The sequence below is a fragment of the Lissotriton helveticus genome, chromosome 3_1 (genome assembly GCF_964261635.1).
Source record: "Lissotriton helveticus chromosome 3_1, aLisHel1.1, whole genome shotgun sequence".
In the NCBI taxonomy this organism is placed as follows: Eukaryota; Metazoa; Chordata; class Amphibia; order Caudata; family Salamandridae; genus Lissotriton; species Lissotriton helveticus.
The window spans coordinates 1,035,816,337-1,035,838,611 of NC_136061.1; the positions used below are offsets into that span (position 1 = coordinate 1,035,816,337).

Here is a 22,275-nt window from a genome sequence, read left to right on the forward strand (position 1 = left end):
CTCCATAAATGGAGGCTAGCCATTGGGAGACAGAGGCTGTCAATCGCGCTTTCTCTTGAAAACGCGATTCGGGGGCGTTTCTGGTGCTTTTTTTAAGCCCCGCCCCTTTGTCCCGGGCCGCGCTGCGATTGGCTGCCGGCCCGGGACACCCCCGTGACGTCATTCCCGGGCCGCGCTGTGATTGGCTGCCGGCCCGGGACACCCCCGTGACGTCAGCCAATCACAGCGCGGCCCGGGACCTGACTTGTTTTTTTTAGCCGTCTCTCTCCCGCCCGCCCACTGTCCGTGTTCGATGCCTTCGGGTAAAGTCCGCCTCCTGGGAGCAGTCCGGTGAGTTTTAAAGTTCTCCGTGTCCCTCCTCCCGCCGTCCCCCCTCCCGCTCTCCCCCCTCCCGCTCTCCGTGTGGTCTTGTCTTCCTCCCGGAGCCTGGTAATGAAAGCCTAAGCAGTCCGGTGAGTTTTAAAGTTCTCCGTGTCCCTCCTCCCGCCGTCCCCCCTCCCGCTCTCCACCCTCGTGGTCGCACTTTGATTCCAGCAATGTAAATAGGGGGCTTGGCTGAGGACTATCCAAGGGGGCCTTATGGGCAGTAATTTAGATTGGTGCAGTTTGGATTAGACGAGTGCCTGGTCTGCGGCTGAATTGAAAGTATCTCAAATGAGAGGGGTATGGATGACAGGGGTATGGCTGAGAATGTAGCAGCGATTCAAAGGAGATGTTTGTAATTTAATTAAGTGCTGGTTACAGGAGAAGGATAAATGCGATTGTGGTTCAGCTGAGAGTGCTTTACATGAGTGTGACTTGGCCGAGAGTGGCTTCGATGAGTGCGGTTTGGGTTCGATGAGCAGTGGTTCGGAGGAACGGGATTGAGGTGTGACTGAGAGTTGTTTACATGAGTGCTGTTTAGTTACACGCAACCTCCGATCTTCACCCCCGCCACGGCGCCTCAGATGTGGTGCTGACATCACATTCCTCCAAGCGCATTCCTGGCCCGTGCCTCCGGGGCACTGTTTTGGAGTTGAGCTCTGGCCCAGTTAGATTTCTGTAATTGGCAGGGCTCGCCGGAGAATAGGAACAGAGAAGTCTTTAAATCAACACCACATTTCGGATTACTACTCCCTCTGTCCTCCTCCGGCGCTGGCTTCAGCTCCGCCCCGGGCCGCAGGGATGGGGGCTGTGGGACCCCCGCACTCCCCCGTCTGAGAGCAGCTCTCCGAGTCTCTCTGTCTCTCTCATACACACGCCGTGCTCTGTCTTCTCTGTCTGCCTCGGTGTTTCTCCGTGGCTCACTCGTCCCCTCGCACTCTCTTAGTCTTAACCCTTCCCTCACCCTGTCTCTGTGGCAGCTCCTCTCCTTCGCCAAGGCCCTCCCGCTCCTCTTTTTTAATGCTTTTCTTATCCGTCTCTTTCTCCCCTCGGTGCCCCTCTCTCTCTTTCCCCGCCCTCCGCCACTCCCTCTCTGCCCGCCCCTCTCACCCTTGCGCTGTCATTTTCCTTCTCTTCTTGTTGCTCGCTCTCCCTTCTTGCTCGCTGCCGCCTGTCTGCCCCTTCCTCACTGTCAGTCCTGGCGCTCTGCACACTCTCCCCTCCTTCGCCCCAACCGACCTCCTTCTCACTGTCCCTCACTCTCTTCCTAGTTCTCGGTTCCTGCCCCTCACACTGTGCCCTGCTGCCCGAGCACCGCAGGGGGCACAGACAGGCACGGCATGGGGGCATGACCGGATACTACACGGGGCACGAACTGTCAGCATGGGGGCACGGACTGGCACAACACGGGGGCACGGACTGGCACCGCAGGGGGCACGGACCGGTACAGCATGGGGGCACGGACCGGTACAGCATGGGGGCACGCAGGGGGCACGGACAGGCACAGAAAGGGGCATGCCCGGATACTGCACGGGGCACAGACCGGTACAGCATGGGAGCACAGACGGGCACAGCATGGGGGCATGGCCGGATACTGCGCGGGGCACGGACTGACACAGCATTCGGCCACGCACTGGCACAACACGGGACACGCACAGCATGGGGGCACAGACTGGCACAGCATGGGGCATGGCCAGGTACGGCACGGAGGCACGGACTGGCAGAGCATGGGGCATAGAAAGACAGTGCACAGGGGCGTAGGCAGGCGCTGGATGGATTCATTATCAGGCAGTGCACAGTGGCATGTAAAGGCAGGGTACAGGGGGATAGACAGGCACTGCATTGATACATGTCAGGCACTGCATTGGCATGGAAAGGCAGTGCACAGGGCCGTGAGGAGGCACTGCAATGATACATTGTCAGGCAGAGCACAATAGCATGCGAAGGTAGTGCACAGGGGTGTGGGCAGGCAATGCATTGATACATTGTAAAGCTGTACACAATGGCATGTAAGGTCAGGGGCTAGACAGGCCCTGCATGTGCACAGCAACGTGGGCAGGCACTGCATTGAATCATCGTCAGTGCACAGGGCGTGAGCAGGCGCTGCATCGATACATTGCACACTAGAGTATTAAAGGGCTGCTGAGACCCAGAGATGCTGTTGTGACCAGGTTATGAAGGCACCTAGAAGGCCAGAGTCAAACAAGCAGACCGTGGGCACCCAAAAAATGCCATTGCAATAGAAAACTCGATCATAAATTGCTCTTACAATAGTGGAAAATCTGCCAGAATGGCGCATTTACCACCGCAGGAAAGGAGCATTGCGAGGGCCGTCCGTGCAACATGCAGTGAGAAAATACAAGCTCAGGAGTGTGTGAGTTTTTGCAAACATTTTCCAAACTGTTTGACCATCCTAGAAGTGGGCGGATGGATGAGTGGGCGGATGGATGAGTGGGCGGATGGATGAGTGGGCAGATGGATGAGTGGGCAGATGGATGAGTGGGCAGATGGATGAGTGGGCGGATGGATGAGTGGGCGGATGGATGAGTAGGTGGAAGGATGAGCGGATGGACGAGTGGGTGGATGGATGAGTAGGTGGAAGGATGAGTGGATGGATGAGTAGGTGGAAGGATGAGCAGATGGATGAGTGAGAGGATGGATGAGCGGGTGGAAGGATGAGCAGATTGATGAGTGGGCGGATGGATGTGTGAGCGGATGGATGAATAGGTGGAAGGATGAGTGGATGGATGAGTAGGTGGGCAGCTGGAGGGAGGGACGAGGGAGCGGATGTATGATGAGGTCGGCGGGCGCCTGCTTTGATAGATGAGTGGGTACCGGAATGGTCAAGTGGGCAGCTGGGTGGGTGAATGAAGAGATTGGCAAGCGCATGCGTAGATAGATGAGCGGGTGGATCAGTGGCTGGGTGTTCAGATGGGTTAGATGAGTGGTTGAATTTGCTATTGTAAATGACAATGCCATTTATGTTAAAAAAAACAAATAAAAATAATGTCAAGAGCAATGCCAATAGCTCTAACTTTAACAAAGGCAAAACCATTGCATTGTAAATGCTTGTTTAATATGTGTTTTTAGGGTCATGTTGTTGACCAAATAAAGATTATTTGAACCTTGACTTATGGAGAGCCTAAACCCATTAGTGACACAAGAGGCACTTTAATTCATAACCCAGACCTACTGGCATTTCCAATGCTAGTTTTTTAATAGGATATAAAACAACAAACCCCAGAATAGAAAGGTAAAAAACCTGGACTAAATGAACTACTCACATGAACCTGGAACACTTGAGAGCTTTGCAATAATAATCGGAGACCTGTTAATGAATTACTTTGACTGTTACAAAAATATACACCTTTGTGACATCAGAGATTTTTGTCTAAAATGGAAATTGTGTGAAGGAGCTTTTTTTAAAGGTAGAGGGCCACCTGCAATTTTCTGACTGGTCTCCCTTTCCCCCTGAAAAATAAATAAAAGTGCAAGGGTGTGGGGACAATGGAGCGGGGGGACAAAGGAGAGGGGGCACAGTAAAGCACCAAATGATGGAGAGCAATGCAGCGGTGCAGAGAGAAGCGCATGAGCGAGAAAGCAAAAATGAGCTTGGGAAGTAGCACACAAAGAAGAGATCTGGAAAACACATGCACTCTCGCGGACTGCTCAAGCAAAATGGAAAAACGAGTTCAGTAAAAGTAAGCAGGGAAAGGATACAAGTTTGCCAAACCAAAGGATGGTAATGGAGCTGTGCTCTGGGAGAGGGACAAACACAAGATGGATAAGGAAAGGAATTGAATAAGAAAGCAAGCAAATAATATTGACAAGGAAGCCAATGAATGGTAAACAATGGATGTCCTGTAAGCCCACTGTAACTTCTGGGTAAGACCACAATAGGTCTTTTCCAGCCAGACAGCTTGTGTTGTATGGTAGGCGACATCTAAAACGGGGTTACCCCATACAACCATAGCACATATTCAAGGAACCAAACTGCCACACCATTTTTTGGTTTCGCCTAGACATCGCTTGTGCTGTCTCTTCGAGTCATGTTGTATATACTTTGTGGGCTTACAGCCCTTCCACTGCTTTTCATGTGTTTCTTCAAGTATCCTTTAAAATGCCTTGCATCAAAGTGGTTAATCTTTCCTATTTGTCCCTCCTTTTAGTGGGTTTCTCCCTCCAATGGAGCACTGCCCATTACTTGTAGCCTTACACTTGTCCCATTTTAGAAACTGCTTTAGGAACTTCTTTTTTCTTTATCTAAGAATACTTCACACAAGCGCTCGTTTTTTCACTCCTTCTGAGCTTTACTGTAAACAGGGCTGAAATTCTTGTTCTTATCCATCACATTTGCTGTTCATTCAAAGACCGAGATCAAACGTGAGATGCTGTTACAAGGGTGCCTGTTCTTTCTCTGACTGCAGTGAGAGAACCCGTCAACCAAACCTCACGCTCGCTGCTTGCCCCCTCCTTGCTTGCTATTTATAGAAGCAAATTGCTTCATTTTCTTGCCTTTTACACCTTCCCCTCACATAATGGCAGCAGCTGTTTCAAGTAAAGTGCTCATGTCTGCGGCTGCCGACCAGAAGTTTCACTGTCAGCTGTAAATTGAGGCATTGGCATCTAAGGCCACAGAGGTCAGCTTGGGGTGGAGGGGACATTGGCATGTATAGGGGGCCGTATCATTGAAGCCTCTTCAGGAAGCGCTTACCAGCAGCATAATGCCAGATCCCTTTGCACAACTTTGCCGGCTCCTCCCAGCACTTAGGTCACAGCCAGGAGCAGTGTAAGATAATATAACTGTGTGAGGGCGCAGAGAGACTCCCCACACCTGGTGTCTGCTGTGAAAGAGGCATGTGAGGGATGTAAAGTTACCGTCATGCCATGCAACGCCAGCGCACTCCATGCTGCCTGCGCCGCAGTCATATTGATGCAGAAAACGATCAGGACATCACAGGCATTTACACCCAATACCAGGAAAGGCGGCAAGCCTGTAGGCTGATTAGGAAATCATTTCTAATAGGGCGCGTTACTAGTGGATTTATTTATTTGGTGGTTTATTGAGGAAAAATATTAAAATAAAGTACGAAGGTGTGGCTGAACTACTTTTCAAAAACAATATCTTCACACTGAGAAGAGACTTCTCAGCCTCCGAGTGTGGGATGGGATGCTCAGCAGCAGAGAGCAACCGTATCTGGATTCTCTGCTTATGGTCCCTTTTCCCAGCATTCAGAAAAAATCTATTACCAGCATTTTTGGCAAAAGAGTTTATAAGAGGCACAGTGATAACCCTTGCTACCTGCCATTCTTTTTTCATTAATCATATCAACCACATTGGATTGAAATTCAATGGGTGGTCCTCCGTAACTATTCTTAAATCTTTGTAACCGTCATAATGCAGCAGGGCATTTTTCTTTCCAGCTGATGCTGTGGAGCACTGTTAAAAATCATTGGCACAGCAAATAGGTCCCTAAAGTGAGACCTATTGATTTGTATACACATGAAGGCTCTCGAAAAACGTTTTCAGTGCCTGAAGGGTAGAAAGGAAACTGGGTCGGAGTAACACCTCCTACATGAAATCACAAAACCACAAAAATACTCCAAATGACCAGACGATGGTCAATCAAAATGCACTTAAATGGGAAGACGTGAAGAATGAAGTGTGAGGGAAATCGTGTAACTTCACCAATAGGTGAGCAAGGAAACAATTCCTTTTTGTTTAGTTACCCTCACACACCCTAGTGGTGTCATGCTTCATCATCGGGTCACCCCGACGCCTATAAGTTGGGGTGGGCTCGACCACAGTGTTGGGAGCTCTTTGAAGTTTGTAGAAGGCCAGGGGGACTATAAAGATAAAAAACCTCCAAAAGATCCCTGGTTTCCCTTTATTATTGGGTCTGTCAGGGTTGTTAAAACTATTAAAAAATTGGGTCGATGTAGAAGTATTATGGTCCTAAGACCCTAGTGCCAACATGTTTCAGTCCATATGTGGCAAAAAAAGGTCCTGGACTTTCTTCGGGGTTCGGGTTGGCCTCCCTGGGGTACAGAAAAGGGGGTTCCCTGTCCTGTCAGTGAAAAAAGGGCAGAGTAGCTGCTCCTTATGTGTGTGATAAATAATTTGTCTATCACATGTAGGTCTCCATTTACATTTTGTGGAGTCTACGTTTCTCAAGGGACCGTGTGGCCATGTAGGGGTAGCTCTGTAGTCAAACCTTCATCAAGAGTCCCGCCCCGCCTTCTAACCTGATTGGTTTGCCAATGCTTGTATTATTGACAAATTGGTTGCTTTGTTTGTTTCTCCTCACATTTTCCATTCAAACTGCAGTGATACTGAATTGTGTGGATTAAAAAACCTGGGTGCACACAGTAGATTTTTACCTGCCAACTCTAAAGAAATTGTGTGAGTTGGCAGTGAATTATCTGCTGATAATTGGAAAAGAGAAATATATAGATACAAACTTTAATTTGTGTGGCCATGCAATAGGACTGCTTCACATTGCAGCTTCTCACTTGCAGTGCTGAAGATAATAGATCTTTATCAAAGCACTTCTGACAGGGTTGGCAAGGATACATTCTTTATAAAGCACAAACGAAACGTTACAACATGCAGCTTTCCTACTCCATTGATTATCTTTCAAATCCGGCATGTACAGAAAAAAGAAATATACTAAAACACAACAAGCTGCCATCTATAGCCTTTGTATTGACATAAGGAAATGGGATTGGTGTACCAGCTAGGTGCTCCTGCATAAGTGGTACCACAAACCCATTTACTCTTTATATGCTCTTGGCGCTGTAAGACAATGCAGGACAAAGGCAACCAGAGGCTTGGAGAAGGAGGTAGTCAGGAGGGAGAAATGAGACACAGACCAGCAGTCTGCAGATGCTAAAGCAGAAAAAGTAGGCCTTGTAGTCTTGTGAAAAGCAAGTGAGAATATGCCTGGCATTTCACATTAGTCAGAAATGCCTTTAGAGTGCTTGTAAATGGGTGCTGGATCATGAAGTCTCAGACTTTTTCACTTGAAAATCATATTCTTGGTTTTTATAGGAGCTATATTACCGCTTGCATCACACTGAAAAAGCATGCTACTGTAAATGGATGTGTAATACTGGTCTGGAATGTTACCATCTGAGTTCTGAGAAAGTTGCCATGGAGCCTTTGAACAAGATCAGTGAGGCTGCTGGCTGGCAGACAGCACTCATCCCTTGTATTCTGCCTACTCAATAAATATATATGTGAAAACCTGTGGGAGTCATGTTTTGCCTACAATTATTTGGCGATGAGGATGGGATTGATACTTTTGAAAATGAAGTGATAGAGTTGGATGGCCAGAATTTCAACCCTGAGAAGAAAAAAGCATTATTGATAAATGCATTGGGGAAAGAAGGGCAACATATGTTAACATTTTTGCCAGTTGCAGTAGACACACGTGGTTAGTCCATGACGGATGTGTATAAGGAACACAAATAATGGCTAGAGAACAGATTTGAAAAGACAATAAATGTGCAATAATGATACAAGTTTTATGCCCAACCACAGAGATCGTATAAGATGGTGGAGGAGTTTATGAGAATTGGCCATAAAGTTCCAATTTGGAGAAATGATGGATGAGTTAATAAAAGGACCGATTAATTGTAGAATGCTACCATAAGTAGGTGCAACAAAGATGTTGGGGTTGCCAGGAACCCAAAGCAAAAAGGAAGCTATATGAATTGTGAAGACTGCGAAAGAATAAATCGGCATGCATGAAGGAGACGGAACAGAAAAAAAACATATAACCAGAAAAAGTTGCAGCAATGGAGAACATGAAGAGTGATGTCAAATTTATAGAGAAGAATGAAAACAGCTACCAGAGTGGAACAAATAGAGGGGCTGGTGCTGTTGGAAAAAGGGTGGTGACAACAAAACCGTGTGCATGGTGGGAGTCTGACTTTAAGAATTACTTTGCTTTGGACAAAGATTGCAGGAGGTGTGGGAAGAGAGGGCACTTTGTTAGACTGTGCAGGGGAAAGGTGAAGGGCAGTGTGGAGACAGTAGATGAAGGAGAAAGTGCTGAGTGCAGGGGATGAGGATGAGAAGCAGGGAAGGAAGAAAAGAACCAAAGCGACAATTGTGATAAACAACAAATTGGTAGAGCTGATGGCAAACTCTGGTTCTATGTTTACCACTGAGCCTGAGACTTTGTGAGAGAGGACATGGGGAAGATGTAAGTTAGAGCCAAAGGACATAATTCCCTTGAAAACCTGCAAGAATTCAATTAAAGTGTTGGGATTCATGAAGCCAGACATCATGTTTAAAGACAGGATGATACAAGAGAAGGTTTATGTGACGAAAGAGGGACCCCCCCCACTGCTAGGATGGGTACACCAGTATGGTTTGAATAGGGGCAGAGATCAAGTGATGGTGGTTGAAGTGGTAGATGATTATGTGGAGAGGGTGTTGGATGAGTTCAAGGGTGTATTCAAAGTAAAGTTGGGTGCATTGAAGGGTTATTTTCAGAAGATAATTTTGAAAGGAGTGATTTTGGTGAAGCATAGAGCAAGGAGAATACCAGTGTTGTTTCAAAAGGAAGTGAAGGCCTTGAGGGTTATGGTCTAAGAAGTTGCGATAGAGCTAGTGAACTCAGCTCAGTGGATCTCACCAGTTGTTATAATTAAAAATTAGATGGGAAGCTATGCTTTTGTGTTGACCTATGATCTCTTAACCCGCTCACTTTGAAAGATGCAAGATAGTGTTCAAAGTTAGACCTCAAGAGTGCATACCACCAGATAAGATTACACCAGGAGTCTAAGGTGTTACATGCATACATAACAACAGAGGAGGGGTTCAATTAAATCTACTTCTGTTCGGTCTTGCTAGTGTGGCAGGGTGTTTCAGCATATGATGGCGCATGTATTTGGGTACCAGAGCAATGTGGTGTTCTTCCAGGACGACACTGTGAAAGAAAGCTGCTCAATCCTGAAACAGGCTCCGCACAAGTTAAGCAAAGCACAGCTAATACTGAGAATGGACAGGTGTTGATTCTTACAGCAGGAGGTGGAATATTTAGGCTACATTATTTGTGCCCAAGGTATAAGGCCAAAGGATAACCTAGTCAAAGCCATCAGAATGGCGTCAAGACCACGAGATAAGGACAAACTGAGGTCCTTTATGGTCTTGTGGTGTATTGCACCAAATTGGTGAAAACATCTGCTGACTAGACAGAACTTATGAGGTCATTTTTGAGAAAGGGCAAATCGTCTGTATGGCTGGGTGAGCATGAACAGGCATTTGAAGCAGTTAAGAAAGACATAGTGAAAGCAACATTTCTAACAAATTGACATTAACAAAAAAAAAACTGGGTAACAGGAGATGCAAGTGCACTTAGTGTGGGAGTAGTCCTTCCCAGATGCATGGAAAATACAGTGGCTTTTGCATCCTAGTCAATGACAGATGTAGAAAGGAAGTACTCTATCATCGAGACGGAGGACTTAGCAGCTGTTGGCCCATGAAGTACTTTAGGACATATGTACAGGAGATAAATGTAACCCTAAAAACTGACCACAACCCTTTATAGAAGGTGAGGTGCTAGTACCTTGACGCAAGATGGACTCTAGGATGGCACCGGGCACCTAACGTGCATGACCCTTGAACAATCTATAGATAGGGTATCCCTAACTGATGGAGCGCTGACTCCGGTGAGAGCCTTAGGCCTCACGTATATGCATGGAATGCATGCATAGCTATGCAAGGATACGCACTTAGCTCTGAAGAAAGTCTCAGACCAGGTCGGACTCGGTGTGGGCTGAAACATGTTACCACTTTAAAATTAGAACGAGTTGAGAATTTAAAGCTCAATAAAAACTAGAATATGTGGTGTAGGTCTCTAAAAATTCAGGAGGACCTTACCAAGTACGTATAGTCAAGGGTAATTATGTATACTGTCAGATTGACAAAGATGGAACAGAAAAAGGTTGTATATAGTACAGTTCTTCTGTAACAGTTTTGTCAGGTATAGTTGCATTCCCTTCAGGCTGTAGTTGGACTGTCTACAGTTCAGGCACGCCAAGGTTATGTTCACTTTTTTTAAAAACTCTTAGTCACATATAAATATTTCTCAGTTGCTTTGCCTTGGGTTGGTTTTTTCCCCTTCAATTTCTTTAGCTATATTTGCATGAGTAATTAAACCGTAGTATGCATACTCAATGAACATATATGTGAATAACTGTCAGAGTGCCGTTTCAACTATAACATTAAACACCTCATAAAAATAAATGGTATAACTCTTTCCACAATACAGAAGTCATACCACAAGTATCATCAATAGAAGTATACAAGCACTACGTGACTGCCAGATCTCATATGATCTTATTTATGTAGTATAATTGCTCAACCCAAACATTTTCTTAGGAAAAAAGTATAGCAGTGCATGCATATATTGAAGCAAGCATTTATCACTAGGAATGGGTTGCATCTACTGTGAGAAGCCTTCCCTTCAAGATGGTTGCTGCATTTAGCAAGATGTCACTGCCAATTGGTCAGAGACACTGGAATTATGTGATTCTGCAGCCGTACCTTTGTTTTGCCTATGTATGGATTTACCGCATTTACCACATAATCCATTGTCTGCTACATAATCTGAAAATTAAGATTAAAAATGTGTTTCTAGCTCGTAAGGATTAAAAGTTACTAAAAATATTGCAATGTGTTCCAAAGCAGTGGAAGACCCTTCGCAAAGGTTAACTGGTCACCTTTCAGTAGCTTATTTCTGTACCTAGTTGTTAAACTGGTACTAATGATGTGAAATATTTGCCCAGAAGTATAACGTTGGTTAAATATTATAAAATAATGACTACTAAAAAAGTGCCGCTTTATTCCACATAATTTGCCTTTTCTTGCCACATAATTTAGTCAGCCCTGCCGCATAATTCCCGTGGCTCTACACATAATTAAATACAACTTTTGCACTGTAATGTAGGAGACGGAATGGATTAATTAAAGTCTGCAGTGCGAGGATACAATTTGCACAATTACAACACAGACAGAAATGCTCCTGGGCCGGACAAAATAAACGAATATTGAGGAAAGCCAACAATTCAAGAGAAACCAAGCAAATTAGATAAAGCCATCCATTCATTGCAAGGGTCTGACCTAAAGTCTTCTACACGTATATGATGTGCACTGGAAACAATAAGTCTGCCTACAGACATGTAATCGGGAATCGTATAAAATAAAAAAGGGTGTGGACGAATTAAAAGTTAGAATTAATCTCAGATACATTTATTTCACCATTCGCAATTCTACTCTACTTTTTTCAACTATCTGCACACCAATGTTAGTTCGACTCCAATGTCAGCAGTGCAACTCGAAAAGATGTGCATATCTCCCCTGGCGGTGATTGCTCTACAGGTACCAGGCGGTAGAAAAGGCATCCAAAAATGAGAAGCAACAGATTAGTAAAGAGGAGTCCGTCGGGGAATGGGTAGTATTTGGCGTGGATACCCCGAATGTGCCTACAGGGTATGGGCTCCGCTCCTGTGGAGTCTGCAGCTCAACTGCCACGCGAAGAGTTACAATGCGAGTGACTGACGGGTGGGGGAGAACGTTCAAGATGAGTCGGAGGGTAATGTAGGGGGTACAGCTGTAAGACCCCGGGGCAGTGACAATGGAGATATCGCACGTGAGTCGCAATGGTAAGGAACACGGTGCTTAACAGCAGGAGGGGCCCCAATAAGTCGAGGGACACCCTGTATGAATGACAATTGCAGCTCAACAGCAGTTGTATGGCAGAATCAGCACAGGTTATTAGGTTAGGGGACGTGGGTCGGTGAACTTCACGAGTGTCAGACGGGCGGCTCGGGTGCCAGCGAACGCGATACAAGTCGTGTCTGGGTGCACCCGCCCCTGACATTCTACATGCAGACTGAGGAGTAGCGGTTGCAACCGGAAAGGGGTGGAGCCAACGCGGGGGACAGACGGCGGCTGGAGTAGTGTAGTTCGTTCTCTTTTAAGCCGGTAGCTCTATAGCGCCCATTCCTTCCGAGCAGGGGTAGTTGCAAATTGGCGGAATCAGAGTTTCTCAATATATCCGAGCCACCCCACGGCCAGTATCCTTCTATGTACCCCAATGGGGACTTACCCGCCATTTGAATTCGTTGGCAGGTACTGTCTGAGCCAGAGCCAGTCAGAGCGAATCATCCGCGCAAGCTCCACTTCCGGACTCCGAATGACGTACTTCCGGAGGTGCCCAAGAAAACAAACCAGCTGGCTCTGGAGAATGAGTGTGTGTGCTGGCCTGGCGTAACAAGCATTGGAAATGCAATAGGGCTCACATTAGGAAAGTTTGAGCTATTGGTCTTATAAATGACTTTTTTTTATTTATGTGTTGTTTTTTAAAATAGCTAAGTTAATAGCTTTGTCATTTACAATGCCAATAGTTATAACTTTCGCAAATGTGACACCTATAGCATTTGTAATGTAACATGTTTTGTATTTACGTGACTTAGATGTATTGATATTACAAATAACAATGGCTTTTAATTTTTTAAAATAATTAATACTTAAATAATTTATTTAATTTGTAATGTCAATAGCTTAAACTTTTGTAAATAACTTTTGTGAAGATTATGTTCAGTGTTTTTTATTGTGATGAAAATCCGAGAACAGAAGTGAAATATTAACATCTTTTTGTGATTTGTAATAAAGCTTGAAAGCTTGAAAACAGCTTGAAACATTGAAAGAACATATTTGAACCAATGATGCTGTGGTGGTGCTGAGTAATGCTGTGGTTGCGCTGAGTGATGCTGTTGTTGCGCTGAGTGATGCTGTGGTTGCGCTGAGTGATGCTGTGGTGGTGCAGAGTGATGCTGTGGTGGTGCAGAGTGATGCTGTGGTGGTGCAGAGTGATGCTGTGGTGGTGCAGAGTGATGCTGTGGTGGTGCAGAGTGATGCTGTGGTGGTGCAGAGTGATGCTGTGGTGGTTCTGAGTGATGCTGGGGTGGCGCTGAGTGATGCTGGGGTGGCGCTGAGTGATGCTGGGGTGGCGCTGAGGTGGCGCTGAGTGATAATGTGGTGGTGCTGAGTGATAATGTGGTGGTGCTGAGTGATGCTGGGGTAGCGCTGAGTGGTGATGCTGAGTGGTGCTGAGTGATGCTGGGGTGATCCGGAGTGGTGCTGGGGTGATCCTGAGTGGTGCTGAGTGATTCTGGGGTGGTGCTGAGTGATGCTGTGGTGTTGCTGAGTGGTGCTGTGGTGGTGCAGAGTGGTGCTGTGGTGGTTCTGTGGTTGCGCTGAGTGGTGCTGTGGTGGTGCTGAGTGATGATGTATTGGTGCTGAGTGATGATGTATTGGTGCTGAGTGATGCTGTGGTGGTGCTGAGTGATGCTGTGGTGGTGCTGAGTGATGCTGTGGTGGTGCTGAGTGATGCTGTGGTGGTGCTGAGTGGGAGATGGGGAGAGGGAGAAAAAGGAGAGCAGGGAGAGGGTAAAGAGAGGGGGAGAGAGGAGAGAGAGACGGAGACGGAAGAGAGAGGCGGAGACGGGGAGAGGGAAGAGAGAGGGAGAGGGAAGTGAGGGAGAGGGAGAGAGGGAAAGGGAGTGAGGGAGGGTAAGAAGAGAGGGGGAGGATGAGAGCGAAGGACGGAGGGGAGAGAGAGGGGAGGGAGAGAGAGGAGAGCAAGCAGAGTGGGAGATGGGGATGGGAGAAAAAGGATAGCAGGGGGAAGGTAAACAGAGGGAGAGAGGAGAGAGAGAAGGAGAGGGTGAGAGAGGAGAGAGGAAAGTGAGGGAAAGGGAGAGAGGTAGACGGAGAGAGGGAGAGTGAGAGAGTGAGGGGAGGGAGAGAGAGTGAGGACGAGAGGGAAGGAGGAAGAGGAGAGGGAGTGGAGTGAGAGAGGGAGTGGAGTGAGAGAGGGAGTGGAGTGAGAGGAGAGCAGGGAGAGGGATAGAGGAGGAGAGAGTGAGAACCATGTTATCGACTCCAGCACCATGAAATACCAGGAAGGCACGTTTGGTTTAGGAGCTTGATGCATAATTAAAAAATAATCACAGAGGCATTACTCCACTTTAAGGAAGCAACACTTCCAACATTATGTAATTGCCCCTTTGTCAAACAGAGGACTGGAGTTAAGATGTCCCTGAAATAGGCCATACACCAAGTGAACAAGCATTTGCAATGCAATAGGTCTCGCATTATTTAAGTTTGAGCTATTAGCATTGTAAATGGCAATTGTTTTTTGCTTTGTGCTATAGTTTTTTTTTTACATAAAAAGCTACATATAAAATATGTTTTATTAAAGTTATTTATGCAGTATCTAAATTTTGTTTGCATAAAAGAGTACAATAATATCTTAGTAAAAAAGTCAAATATTTTAATGGTAATTCACCAAATGTTCATTTATGTGTTGGTTTTGAAAATAGCTAAATTAATAGCTTTGTCATTTACAATGCCAATAGTTATAACTTTCGCAAATGTGACACCTATAGCATTTGTAATGCAACATTTGTATTTACGTGACTTAGATGTATTGATATTACAAATAACAATGGCTTTTAATTTTTTTTAATACTTAATAAAAGTGATTGTAATTTATAATGGCAATAGCTTAAACTTTTGTAAATAACTTTTGTGAAGATTATGTTCAGTGTATTTTATTGTAACGAAATCCAAGAACAGAAGTGAAATATTAACATCTTTTTGTGACATTTGTAATAAAGCTTGAAACATTGAGAGAACATATTTGTGCTGTGGTGGTGCTGAGTGATGCTGTGGTGGTGCTGAATGGGGCTGTGGTGATGCTGAGTGATGCTGTGGTGGTGCTATGGTGGTGCTGTGGTGGTGCTGTGGTGGTGCTGTGGTGGTGCTGTGGTGGTGCTGAGTGATGCTAAGTGATGCTGAGTGATGCTGTGGTGGTGCTGAGTGGTGCTGTGGTGGTTCTGAGTGATGCTGTGGTGGTTCTGAGTGATAATGTGGTGGTGCTGAGTGACTGTACTCACTGTCACTCTGCACTCACTGTCACTCTGCACTCACTGTCACTCTGCACTCACTGTCACTCTGCACGCACTCTGCACTCACTGTCACTCTGCACTCACTGTCACTCTGCACGCACTCTGCACTCACTGTCACTCTGCACTCACTGTCACTCTGCACTCACTGTCACTCCGCACGCACTCTGCACTCACTGTCACTCTGCACTCACTGTCACTCTGCACTCACTGTCACTCTGCACTCACTGTCACTCTGCACTCACTGTCACTCTGCACTCACTGTCACTCTGCACGCACTCTGCACTCACTGTCACTCTGTACGCACTCTGCACTTACTGTCACTCTGCACGCACTGTCACTCTGCACGCACTGTCACTCTGCACGCACTCTGCACTCACTGTCACTCTGCACTTACTGTCACTCTGCACTCACTGTCACTCTGCACTCACTGTCACTCTGCACTCACTGTCACTGCACTCACTGTCACTGCACTCACTGTCACTCTGCACTCACCCTGCACTCACTGTCACTCTGCACTCACTGTCACTCTGCACTCACTGTCACTCTGCACTCACTGTTACTCTGCACGCACTCTGCACTCACTGTTTCTGCACGCACTCTGCACTCACTGTCACTCTGCACTCACTGTCACTCTGCACTCACTGTCACTCTGCACTCACTGTCACTCTGCACTCACTTGTATCTGTCTGTCTTTGCTTTATTTTTTTTATATCTGTACATGTCTGAATTAGCTCATATGTGCGTGAGTGCTTGTGCGGTCATATATGTAACAGTAATGAATGTAACTGCATGAACGTGTGGGTTTGTGCTTGTGTGTGTGCGCGTATTGGGGTAACTGTGCATGGTGTGGATTGCATGTTAGCATGTAACCAACTGATTTTGGCCTCAGAAGTTCACATGCCCACAATTACAGATTTCACTCACTGGATCAGGCTGAAATCCTGAGCCAACTGAAACGCCCACCAGTAAGCTGTAACACAAAGACAAAAGACCCACGGGCATTTGAAGTTCTACATGTTTTCAGGAGTCAGCAGCCAATTTAAAACACATTTATGCAAATACGCAAAGAAAACTTCCAATCCTGCATCTGAACTTCAGTAGCACGAACAGGAAGGAGAAGCCAGACAGGACCTGCAGTGTTTAAGAAAGAAAAGTCTGAAAGTAACGGGGGGAGTGGGTGGGGTGCAAATGAATGCTGAAATAAACAATAGAGGAAAATCAGGAAATGTACTTGCTGCTCCAGAATTGAATGCAGTCATCTGTAAATGAAAAGCAATATTAAACACTATTGCATACTGGATCATCGGCAATGCATTGTGATTGGCTAGAATGTCAATTTATACGTATCTGAGGCTTTCGACACACAACAAATCAAGTGTAACACCTGCCTCGATTTTGAGGAAAGTTACTGTGTATGAAAAACTGACACTTGCAAAAAAGCTAATCCTGAAATGATACCACTGACTGACTGCACTGGACTCTACGGAAGAACTGACAGTGGTAACATAACGTTTTATAAAACTTAAGAATTCATACATATTTGTGTGCATTCATCAGAAGTTATTTCATATAGGTCCCGACTGCCACAGCTTGTGCGCAGTAAAAATTCAACAGTCTAGAAAACAAAACCCATAAAAGGTAAAACTGCATTATATTGTATTTGTTTTTGTAAAGGTGTATATAATATATATATATATATTTTTTTTAAAGAGCCTTGTATGCTATAATGTATATGGGACAAACCATGTTGGGTTTTTATCAGGTGGAAGGGTTTATTTTCCATGGGGCAGGGATGGCAAGCACTTTGGTCGAGTACATTAGATCCTGTATACCTGACCCTTATGATCCAGGCTAGACTATAAATCAGTACACTCACCATCTCTAGAGGCAATAACAATGTTGTGTGTAGACTGCAACTTAACGAATAATAAACATACAAAATATGTAAACCTTAGTACAACAGCAGCTGTCATTTAAAATCAGTGCTCATTCACACTTGTGGTAATCAGCTCAGAAATGAAGAGTTGCAATTTATCATGGCATTAAATTAATGCCAAATGCCGTACTGTACCATGAATACAGATTACTACTGGCTATCCGCGGTGCCAAACAAGGGAACCACTTTTTTTTACTGCAGACATGCAGCAGTGCCTCAACCCACTGAGCAATTTCACGGGTGGGTTGTGTCTGATGATCTGTGGTTACGGCAGGGTTAATATTACACGGCACAGCAGCTCGGAATGTATCAACCTGGGGAGGATGAAAGCTTCCTCTGGCGAGGCAAACCTTGTGCGGCAGGCACACGAACCCACCGAACTATCCTGCTGGAAGTGTCAGTAAATGGCTGCCACGTGCGCTACGCACTTGTGACTTGGACAGACTTTCTGCTTTTACACAAGTCTGGCGGCCTGGGGGCTGCGTTCCGGAGAGTGGGGGCAGAAGAGGAGTGTGAGGGCGGGGGCGCGAACACAGGCACCCCCCACAGGATTAACGCACCCCGCCTGAATGTAGCAGCTCACACAGATGGCATTCATTATCCGTCTATCAACCCACTCACGAGACCGAGAACTTGTGCTCCGTGAATTTCTTGGACCCGGGATCGAGAAGGATCGACAAGGCCATTCGCTGCTGTTAGTCTGCTATCCCACATGACCGCCCTTTACCACCAGGTTCTTAAATGGAAGTTAGACCGATTGCCTTCTCTGCAGCGTTTCGCAAAGGGAATAGATCAGTCAGCAAGCGAGTTGTAACAAGCTGCATGTGAATACAACAAGCACTGCCATGGTGATAAACATCAAAAAGCACCAAATACTCACAATCGAGGAACTTACATTTCAGGATGGCACAGTGTTTAATTTCCTGCTTACAAGAACAAGTAAATGAGATATCTGATGTTCTCACATTCAATAATGTGACATTATTACAGGGGGTTAGGCACATCGTAACAGACTGCTATTGCAACACATAAACCCACTGAAAACCCTCACCCACCCTCCGTATCCCCGCCGAAAAACCTACATCCAGGCACTAAAGTGAGCGTGGGTGTCCTCAACTTGGGAGGGGGGAGGCTATGCGCGCTTAATGTGCGAGTGTAGAGGTGGCATGTGAGTGCTAGGGGCGCCAGTACGTGGTAAGTGTGGGGTGTAATTAAATATAATGAAATGAGAACAAACTCCAAGTTGTCGTCCTCCCGCTGGGCTCTCACCTTCCTATACCACGCAAACACCAAACTGCCCATCCCCCTGCTCAAGCCGCCGGCCTCTCCTTGGAACAAGCATGGCGCGTGCTGCAGTCCGCCGCCGGCCTGCGACCAGGAAGTCAGGCAGGCCGGGCGGGACAACCGGAAACAGGAAGTAGGAGGGCGGGAGCCTACCCCGCCTCCCACGGAAGAGCCGCGATTGTTTTGAGCACCGGAGCAGGCAGGAGCCTACCCTGCGCCCCGGTGCCGAAGAAGGAAGGAAGAGTCCTGCTGCCGGTGAGAGCCGAGGAAGCCGGTGAGTGGGGCTTCGCCTTGTTGGGGGGGGCATGTGTGTGCGCGCGCGCGCGCGTGCGGTGGCGGGCTGTGTATGTGTGTGAGCGTGCGTGCGTGTGTGTGTATGTGTCTTGGAGTCTGTGTGTATGCGTGTGTGTGTGTGACTGTGGGGGGTTGCCTGTCTGGGTGCCTGCGTGTAAGTGTAAATGCGTGTGCATGCATGCGCGTTAGCCTGACTTGCTGGGAGTATGGGAGGGAAGTGCACGGCGCAGGACGGAACGTGCGCGTTCGCGCAGCCAAATCCGCCTGCTAAAGCTCGTGACAGTTTTTTGTCCCTCATTCCCCGGCATCGGGCAGCTTTAAGTCTCCGTCCCTGGACGCATCCTTCGGATGCGAATTCCAGGGCGAGACCTAAAAAGTGGCCTAGATCGTGAAAAAGTGGGATCCCTGGTCACCGTAGCATGTAATCGACCTCAGCAGCATGAAATCTTGAAGTGCACATTTGTGAATGTTCGGCCAAATGGTGGGGCTCATGAAGGACTGCTGTCCCTTGATAGAAGCCCTTTGAAATGCACGCATAGGTGATCTGCTGGTTGTGTCAGCGGGGCGCTTGTAAGGCAGAGTCGGGTCATCCAAAGCCAATAGCAGAGGGCTCCGGGAGAGAAGGTGGATGGGTGAGAACATGAAAGGGGGAGGGGTTGCGAGAAGGGCTAAGGAATGAGCAGATGGTCCTGTTTATGACCAGCGGAGCGCCGTGCTTCAAGAGCCTGGGGGGGGGGGGAGAGAGCGAGTGGGAGGGAAAGCTTATGGGGTGTGAGTGAGGCCAAGCGCGCGCCTGGTTTTCAATACTATTTACTGTTCTGGCAGCCTTAACACACTTAACAGCATGGATAGTGGTGAAATGAAGTTTTTGGAACAGGGAGCAGACGGCACTCTTCAGATCAGGAACACTCTGGCCATGTGGCAGTAGAGGGAGGTGGAAGGAAATGAGAGGTGGAAGTGACGTCCTTGGTGCTCCTGGTTAAAAGTTCAGTGTGTCCCTTTAATCCCAACACGTTGTTCCAAATAAGAAATTATTCCAGTGCACATCCACTTAGCAATGGAGATCTTGCCTCACAGGTGCACAGACAGCAGGAAGCTTCTGGAAGTGGACGGAATTTGACATAACAATACTTTATCAAGTCTGCTAAAGTGACAGCAGCATAAAAAAGAATACAATCAAATACATAAGAAGCAGTGTCGCCGTGTACATATGGCCAGTTCTAAAAATCAGACTGTGCCCCACTGGATAACCAATCACATAGCAGATTCCAATCACTGTAACAACAGATCTAGTAACGGAGTTACTGTTGTTAGTCTAAAGCGTCCAGAGCTGAGCATAAGGGTATTTAATTACTATAAATACGTTCTAAAAACGGGAAATTGGTCAAAGACGACTCAGACGAATAGACTGATTGCTAGTGTGTGTGTTATGGTAAACTGAGCGCTGTTGTTTGTTTTAAAAACTGCTATTTGCACAAACAGTTTTTTGCACTCGAGAAAATCGTTTTTAATAATTAGACAGTGTCCTGAGGCGGAAAGCCGGGACCTGTTTTTAAACATTGCTTGCTATTTTAAAACTGATTACTATGTTTTAAAGGGAAATTGCACTCTGTTTTACCTGACTACAGCCGAGTAGAGGCTGGTTGGGGCCGCCATTTTGGGTGAGGAAAGGGAGGAAGAGCTAGCATACTAGCGCTAAGCCCCTCCCGCCCTCCCACCCTTTTCTAGATAAAAACTTCAGAAACCACCATTCCCCCACTGATTGCTAGTGTGTGTGTTATGGTAAACTGAGCGCTGTTTGTTTTAAAAACTGCTATTTGCACAAACTGTTTTTTGCACTCGAGAAAATCGTTTTTAATAATTAGACAGTGTCCTGAGGCGGAAAGCCGGGACCTGTATTTAAACATTGCTTGCTATTTTAAAACTGATTACTATGTTTTAAAAGGAAATTGCACTCTGTTTTACCTGATTACAGCAGAGTAGAGGCTGGTTGGGGCCGCCATTTTGGGTGAGGATAGGGAGGAAGAGCTAGCATACTAGCGCTAAGCCCCTCCCGCCCTTTTCTAGATAAAACCTCAGAAACCACCATTCCCCCACTGATTGCTAGTGTGTGTGTTATGGTAAACTGAGCGCTGTTGTTTGTTTTAAAAACTGCTATTTGCACAAACTGTTTTTTGCACTCCAGAAAATAGTTTTAAATAATTAGACAGTGTCCTGAGGCGGAAAGCCGGGACCTGTATTTAAACATTGCTTGCTATTTTAAAACTGATTACTATGTTTTAAAAGGAAATTGCACTCTGTTTTACCTGATTACAGCCGAGTAGAGGCTGGTTGGGGCCGCCATTTTGGGTGAGGAAAGGGAGGAAGAACTAGCATACTAGCGCTAAGCCCCTCCCGCCCTCCCGCCCTTTTCTAGATAAAACCTCAGAAACCACCATTCCCCCACTGATTGCTAGTGTGTGTGTTATGGTAAACTGAGCGCTGTTGTTTGTTTTAAAAACTGCTATTTGCACAAACTGTTTTTTGCACTCCAGAAAATCGTTTTAAATAATTAGACAGTGTCCTGAGGCGGAAAGCCGGGACCTGTATTTAAACATTGCTTGCTATTTTAAAACTGATTACTATGTTTTAAAAGGAAATTGCACTCTGTTTTACCTGATTACAGCCGAGTAGAGGCTGGTTGGGGCCGCCATTTTGGGTGAGGAAAGGGAAGAAGAGCTAGCATACTAGCGCTAAGCCCCTCCCGCCCTCCCGCCCTTTTCTAGATAAAATGGCACCCTCATACAGGAGGCGCAGCGGACGGGCGCAGCGGGGGCGCCGACAGGGCGCCAAAGGCAAGCCCGTCTGCGCCCGTCCGCGACAGGCCGGGACTAGGGACCACACTCCATGCCCAATTACCCACAGAAGATATTAACTGCACTATCTCGTACTCCAGCGCTGAGCTTAGGAGTTTGAACAAAGTAGGGGCAAGAAATACAACACATTGTGCTCGACTGGGACCATATGATGCTATGGGCCCTTTTTGCTGTCGGCACTGTCAATGGGGAAGTGATATAGGGACAGAAGTCTGTATAAAAAATACCCCAACTCTGGCCCTTAAATGCATCTATCTCAACGCAACATCCCTACCCAAACATGCGATAGAGCTATGGGACTTATTGACAGAAATCAGACCAGACTTAGTTTTTATTACTGAGACCTGGCTTGATACCCACAGCACCCCAGACATCGCGACAGCCCTTCCAGCGGAATATAAAATACTCAATCTGAATAGAGTGAAGAAAAGAGGCGGAGGGGTAGCCCTGCTATTTAGGGAATCCCTTACCTGTAGACAAGAACCGATCACACAGTCCAACAGCCATGAAGCAATGGCATTTTCAGTATCCGTAAACACTAATATTATATTTGGG

General features: G+C 46.5%; 1 protein-coding gene across 1 annotated transcript in view; it reads right to left on the bottom strand.

The window, feature by feature from the left end:
• METAP1D (methionyl aminopeptidase type 1D, mitochondrial) overlaps positions 1-12,586 on the bottom strand; it is a 953,302-nt gene extending 940,716 nt beyond the window's left edge. Inside the window, exon 1 of the mRNA XM_078681565.1 lies at positions 12,486-12,586. Within this exon, the coding sequence (XP_078537691.1) occupies positions 12,486-12,492 (7 nt within the window). The 5' untranslated portion in view covers positions 12,493-12,586. The remainder of the gene's footprint in view (positions 1-12,485) is intronic.
• Positions 12,587-22,275: the final 9,689 nt, after the last annotated feature.